Genomic DNA, 7,500 nt, shown 5'->3' on the forward strand with positions numbered 1-7,500 from the left:
CGACGAGCCATTTCGCGAATCAATAGAATGTCTCTCTATCCTTATCTATTCTATCTTTATATGACGGGCCATAAAAAAAGAAGTATTTTTTATGGCATGCGGGATGATCGCGCCTAGTAGCCACATATCAGCTGCGCTCAATATGCGGGATTTCTGTTGGATCAGATCTTTCGCTTTGACGAATTTGGACCTAGCAAAAAGGACTCTAAGCCTTCGCGCAAACAAGCAAAGTAGAAGCAAGACGAGGAATCGGAGCTGTCGTAGAAGCAGTAGCTTCCCCCGACAATATACAATACAACAGTAGCGACCATGAATAAAAAAGCCCCTTGTTTAACGAGTTCGCTGCTTTTCCCAGGCCGGAGAAGGGCAACTACTTATTGATTGATCGCCTTTCTTTGATATGTGTTCAATTTAGTACAATACAAACTACAACTAGATCAAAGCGGAAGGGCCACTCACTATAGAAGCTATAACTAGAAAAGCCCTAGCCAATAGTTTAGTAGTCGGTCAAACCCCCATGCTCACGACATGTTCTTGATATTGATTGAGTTGGAGGGAGTCAGAGACTACCACGGAATCCTTCCATAGTCACCCCGGTGACCTTCGTCACCAAAGCGTCACGATAGTTTCCAAGACCCCTCATATAATCTCCAGTGGGGATCAGTCGGAGCACGTAGGAATGCCGACCACTACTTAAGCCACGTCTGGCTGAGGCGAGCAGCAAGCGGGGGAGAGTATTTTGAAGTACAAGAACGTTGGGGTGGGACGCTAGTACTTAAACTAGGGTTGCTTCTTACCGCTAATCTTGCGTTTTTCAGCAGTTAGTTGTAGCGCGCCTTCCCTCCTTCTCTCATTTCGGAAAGATTTGGCAGTATTTTCTTATGATGACCTGGTCGAGAGAGTACGAAACATCGGTGTAAAAGATTCAGTGGGATGGTTATAGTAAGGGGTGAACCAAGTGCTTGCGCGAAGAAGCGAATCAATCAGAATGGAGACAAGGAAAGGAATCGAGGCCCGGCCCAGTAGCGATGCATCTCACGCGGATGGGAGTTACTTTTCTTTATCACCGTAAGCGTTATGAAATGGACCCGCATTCCCCTTTGCTTTTCTTTTGCAACTAAGCTTAAAAGAAACATAGTAGTCTTTCAAGCCATTAGAAAACTCATTAAGTGCTCTGTTGAGTGAATGTCTGTTGAGAAGCTTAGGTCATACATTTCCAGCTAATTAGAATACAACCATGAAGGTGGGGTTCGAATGCCATACAACTATTTATTCTGGTAAGTAGGATTGGAATGTAGTCCCTTTTTATTGGATCCGCCGCTCCGTTAAGTGAAATTCAAAGTAGGTGTGGGTCTAGGTAGAGGAAGTCATAAATCAAGTATCAAGTATTGTTATAAATATCGTATATAGTAGTTGCCAAACTCATAAGCATCACACACTTCGATCTACTTTATTGAATAACTTAGCTAGATAGAACCGACTCAAGCCTTTAAATGAAAGAAGCAATAATGACATAATTTCTGTCTCAAGACCTCTTGCAGCTATAGCCAATGCAGCACCTCCTTGATCAACATACAACACAGCCCATTACGCCTTGCTCCAGTCGCAGTATAAAGAGAGACTAGAACCTACCGGGGAGCCCTCGGCAGAGTCCCTATCGTTGTTGCAACAATTACACACAGAGTTCCAGAATTTCACATTTGTGAGAAGAAAGGGTATGTGTGTTTGAAAGGAGTGGTGCAAGAACGTATTCTGAGCCTCAGTCAACACAACTTGTTTCGCCTTTTCCGAACAACATTCTTATCAGGACCCTCCTTTATATAAACCACTCGTAGATATATACCTGCCTGTGGCCTCAGATGAATACATCGATAGATAAGAAGGGAAATGCATCATCTAGAAAGGCTTACTGAGGTTTAGGGACGTTTGTGTGATGGATCGTACGCTTACTCATGACGACTTGGCTATTCAATAAAGGACGGAGTCAACGTGATCCTTAGGGTCCAAAAATATTCCATTGGTGTCAGCTATTAGCGATTATTCAAATTCGTAATGGTATAAATTATTGGTCAATTCCACTGATTCTTCTTTCCCGTTCCTTCACTGGCTATAGCGCCTTACCTCTTCTGTGACTTGTCATGAGATGAGAAGTATCAAAAGTGTCGGGTTTGGGTTTATGTCATGCTAGACTCATGTTTCTCGTTCTTACGCCGGGTCTGCGACCTTACAAGGATACACAAGCTGGTGAAGGTTTTGGAGAAGCAGCAAGCTGTTCGGATTCAACTTAGCTTTGAGCAGGCCTCGGGCGAGGAAATGCTTTGGATGTGCCAGGAGATAGTCGGCTCAGGGGCTTTTGGGCGGAGCCAAAGTGGTCCACATACGTACCATTTCCATCATCACAAGATCCCCTTTTTCTGTGTGCATAGAGATAAAGCATGCTCTTATATTTAGATAAGAGAGAGATTTTTCTCAGCGCCTCCCCTTATCGGCTTGATCTTCTTCTGCCCCTCGGTAGAATGAGTCTACTTAGCGAACTGGCAGGATGCGGAGATCGATTGATCAATATGCATATCGAGCATCTACAGTTATTCTCTCTTCCCAAAAGATATCTCAAGTCGCTTCCAACATTTTGATGAGTAAGGGAGGGTATTTTCAACAAGATAACTATGGACGACCATCTTCCAATTTCCATTTTATATCTTTCATTGGGTAAGTAAGGGGAATAAGCAAGAACGGTGGAAAGCTTAAGAAAGTGCTAGTTCCTTTGCTGCGAATGGGTGGAATTGGTATCCCCAAAAGGTTTTTCTCTTAAAACCTCTGGCAAGGGGGTGTGGAAGAGTTCAAGTCTATCCCTTTGGTTAAGCTACTGTTGTTATACATCTCTACTATTATGGGCCACCACTTACTTAAAGGAAGTCGAGTACACATTTCCTTCAACCTGAAGGGCGAGGACCTGCAACGACGTAACGTTTGAAAGAAAAGTAACCAGCATAGGAGAGTGATCAGAAAGCATAAGACTCGAGGGAGGGTTGGCTAATCAAATTAGAATGAAGATTCCGCTCTATATGATAAACGTTGGTTGACTTTGATATGAAGTGTTGATTGTGTTTTCTATTCGTTCAGACCCCGATAGTGCTTCTCATTGTGACTGAAGGAAGGTTCATTCTATGCAAGATATATGCTAGTTTACAAGCATGAGACCCTCCTTTCGGGCCGGTAGACAGAGGCCTCAGTTCCAACGAAATGGGGAGCAAAAAGAGGTCGTGTCATACCATATAGATGAAATGAATGAAAGATATTCCTGCTGTTTCTGTGCCTATTAGTACTTCGCTCTGACCACGTCAAGAGGAGTAGTTTGTTTTTCTTTTGTAAAGCGAGCCCAAGGAAATATATAGGAGAACATAGCTTGTTTTGTAGTAAGTAAATTCAAAGGCGCAAATCGTCTATATCAATGCAAGTATATTTGGATGGAGTGACTCGTGCTTTCGAACCATAAACTAATGCCGCCTCTCGGAAGCGCGTGTTACTATTCCATTCTCTGGAGCACAATCCAACGAAAAAAAAGTATGTTTCCAACCTACACCTTTAGTTGTTCTAGCTCATGAGGAAGACGACTATGGAATTCAGATTTCCTTTCTCTCGAAGCAAGCCAGTCCTTAATTAATGATAGGGAAGGAAGGAATTGCTCTTAGGCTTGTGAGTCTTTTTATCATATGGATGGGTCGTACAACCCTTACATGGTCTCTTGGCATGAAATTGGGTACTTTTCGTCTATGGCGAGATGGAAGTTATCTGCAAAGAATGCCAACTTAGGACCGTCAAAGTGGCAATCGTATCAACCCACCGAAACCGCTCTTTGGAATGGAATGCATAGTATTGTGCATTGGAATGGAAAAGTCGAATAATCAATACATGGATCTAGTATCAACATGACCCAACTTCCATTCTCATGACCCAACTTATTCAATCACTTCCATTATCTTTCTATTGCTACAAATCGACAACAAAAAACATCCCTCGGAATTCCTGTTCGATAGGAAAAAATAGCTCTTCAACCAGAAATAGCAAGCAACATGTTTTCCTTCTCTCTTCCGGGCACACACCCTATCGGGTGACGCCACTGACAAACACCCTAAAGGGGAATGCAACACTTCCTATAACAGAAAAAGCAATATCTGAAATCTTTAAGCAACTAAAAAGACGTATACTAAAAGATATGTGTTGAAAAGGGATGGTCAATAACAAGATGAACCCAATGCCCAATCTTCCCAATAGTATTCCTTAACTCTTGAATTGATACACTTGTTCATGGCATCTATTCTCTATCTTCACTTTTCACCTTCTCATCCTTAACCTCAGTGATCTGTTCCTCCTAGACATCCTTCTGCGTACAAAAACAGAAGAAGAAGCACGGGCATAAATCAATAGAATAGTTAAGTTTCAGAAGTCTTTTTTGATTGGTATATCAATCATGGTTTATAGGGAAATAGTTAGAATAGGAAAGCTCTGTTAGTTACTAATGTTTGGGTTTTTGTTTACGGCAATAGTAGGTTTCTTGCTTGTCATATTTAGAATATAAGCATCAGTTACATTTGACGTCCAGCCTTTTTATAGAAGAGAAAGGAAGGTTAAGGGCAAGGGCGCAGCATAATATATAAGAAAAACTTGCTCTTTGAGGGGAAATTTTTCCAACTAGACTGATAAATGAGAAAAAGTACCAGTCGTACCAAGAACCAAAGGCGCTAGCTTTCATTGATATATATATCGTATCTTTTAGCTGAAAAATCTATGGATAAGAACCGACTCTGGGAGGAGGGGTGGCGCGACAGAGCAATGAAAAGCTGGGATCGTTCCTTATCTTCGGTACTGACGCCTTTTCCTTTTGTATGAGAAAGCGCTACAAAACATCCTTCTCGCGGGTTATCTTCTACTCAAGCAAGCTCTCTCCTATTCTTCATCCACCAACTAGCAGGAACATAGGAGCACAAGAGGGTCATCATCTTTTGAAATGATTGGCTTTCGATCTGCTTTCCAAGAGGTGGTTTCTGACATGACCAGAAAGAGTGGAATTATTGTTAGGATTGGCATGTCAAGTTGCTTTCTCGGACCCTAACATAAACCACCTTATCCTCACTCAGATTGTTCTTTTGGACTGAGGAGAAGCACGACCTCTATCTGACGTTTTCTCTATGCCTTCTAATCTCTCAATGGCATTTCCATCTCTCGATTCAATCAATCAAGTAAGTCCGGATGACACTTGTCTTTATTTAGTGTTTTCCCGGCTATTCAGCCATTACTTGCATCTCAGATTCTTTGTACCCTTTTTTAGTGCCATGCACACTGAGGTTTCTGGCATGACCGAATCTTTTGAGAATATCGCTTATTATGTTAATTTCTTCGTCTTGATGTACTCAATCCATTCAAATTCCATAATTCCAATGCTATAATCCCTATATTAAGATGAAATAAGAAAGCATCAGTCCTCTTATTTTCTGTCTTCTATGAAAGAATGTAGCTTGCTCTTTTAACCCGGGGCCCCCTCTGGGGAACTGTTTGAGTTTTAGCATCGACCCCATTTCCTTTTGATCGTATTAAGCTTGACTCGCTGCAAAACATTTCGCTTTCTGCGCCACGCTCATACGTGGTTTACACTCCTACCCTTTCATCTGACTTTGCCATCAAGCAATTGTTTGTTTTCAACTGGATTGGATTCCGAACCAAGAAAGATAGGCAACTTTCACTTCAAAGAAAGGAGCTTCAGAACTCTTGTATTCCACCGATTAAGAATAAGAAAAAGAATAAGAGCAAGAAGGGGCTATCTTTGTGAAGGGACCGGCACCAGAAAGTAGATCATATGGCCTTTCTTTCGCCAAAGTCAAGTAAAGCCCCAGCCCAAGAAATGCAGCAAAGCAAGTCGTCTTTGGTTTGGAGCGAAATTACTTGATCGAGTGCCTTACCTGAAATCGACGATATAAAGTGGACTCTTCAGCTTGCTCCGACAGAGGTCTCCTTCTCCCTTAGCAGCGAGACCAGTCCCTACCTCTTTTCAATCAATCTTTCATACTGTATGCCTTTTCTACGCCTAAAACAAGTTCATGTCTCTCCTCTCTGAAGTCGGACCTTATTGAAAAGTAGTACGCTTTCTTTCATGGTGTTCAGGATCCCATGCTTTGTAGTTCACGCATGGCTTTCTCTAACGAAGCTAATGCCGAATTAAAGACCTTAAACGGAAAGACACAGGAGGTGGCGAAAAACAAAAAAAGATAAAGATCTTACAAACTTCTCTGAACCCGGTAGCCAGCGGAGCCCTTATTCATGGGTTAGGGACTAGCATTGAACAAAGCTGGTGACAGCCGAAGAAAAAGTGAAAGGGCAAGTAAATAATCTAAACATGCGGGTAAGCAGCAAAAAAAGAATAAAAGTAACGCGCCCTACCTGTTAGTAAAGTAAGGCCTTCTAGAGCCTATCTAACACAGACATACACGCGGATGAGGACACAGAAATAAATGGACGTTGATCCGGTACTGAAATTCCGTAGCAAAAAATGCAATATGTTCATACTTGATGAAACGCACATCATCCAATTCATGATTTAAGAACAAGAGAACGAGATATTTACTTTTTTTACATCTGTAACTACATTCTCACATTTCTTTTTTGATCTCATGACTTTTTATGCGATCGGAAAACGAATGAGATCAGAAAGGCCATCATTGGGGCAAACAATGCAATAGCTTCGGTGAGAGCAAAGCCCAAAATGGCATAACCAAATGATTGTTTAGACAATGATAGATTTCTCGCCACGGAATGAATCAAAGAACTGAGAACGTTTCCAATACCGATAGCAGCTCTAGCTAAAGCAATTGTAGCAGCTCCGGCACCTATTGATTTAGCACCTTCTAACATCTCGAGTCGAGAAAACACTTTTCTTGTCACGTTTTTCCTTCGCTGTTCTTTCTTGGATTTCTTGTAGATGATTTGAAGTACTTGGGCCTGCACCTCCATAATTTTCAAATATTGGGTTATGCGGACCACTAATTTGATATATATTATCACAATTTGCAAGGCTTGTCACATATTCAAGAAAATGAGCTGTGGATTGAAAATCATCAGGTATAGGTAATCATCAGGTATAGGTATATGTAGGGGGTCCGTCAACCCTTGTGGGGCTGGGTGGGGTATCCTGAACTACTGGAGCAACTCCCCCTTGTGGCTGGGGTAGACTCTCAGTAGCTTAGTTTACACATGGCACGAAAATTTATCTTTAATAATTATGTGCAAAAAGTGCAAAATAGCCTATTGGGGTTCAGTTGGCGAGAAAAGCCTTCTTCCTACATCTGCGAGTAAGGGGCAACCTTTTTGATTAATTCACAGGTAAGGCAAAGTGCTTTCTTTTAAAGAAGCATCTGGTTCCATCTTTCTTTCGTTAGTTAACCCACCTTTTTCTAAGAAGGATTTTTGTAATTCTGGATTAATAGTACTTAGAATGGCTTTTTCATA

At 41.7% G+C, this 7,500-nt stretch overlaps 1 protein-coding gene across 1 annotated transcript; it reads right to left on the reverse strand.

Annotated features, from left to right (window-relative positions):
- Positions 1-6,543: 6,543 nt before the first annotated feature.
- On the reverse strand, positions 6,544-7,220 carry LOC123137247 (ATP synthase subunit 9, mitochondrial-like). The gene has a single exon (XM_044556917.1). The coding sequence runs from the start codon at positions 7,003-7,005 to the stop codon at positions 6,664-6,666; it is 342 nt and encodes a 113-aa protein (XP_044412852.1). The 5' UTR covers positions 7,006-7,220; the 3' UTR covers positions 6,544-6,663.
- Between the last annotated feature and the right edge of the window lie 280 nt (positions 7,221-7,500).

This window comes from Triticum aestivum, chromosome 6B, assembly GCF_018294505.1.
Source record: "Triticum aestivum cultivar Chinese Spring chromosome 6B, IWGSC CS RefSeq v2.1, whole genome shotgun sequence".
Classification (NCBI taxonomy): Eukaryota; Viridiplantae; Streptophyta; class Magnoliopsida; order Poales; family Poaceae; genus Triticum; species Triticum aestivum.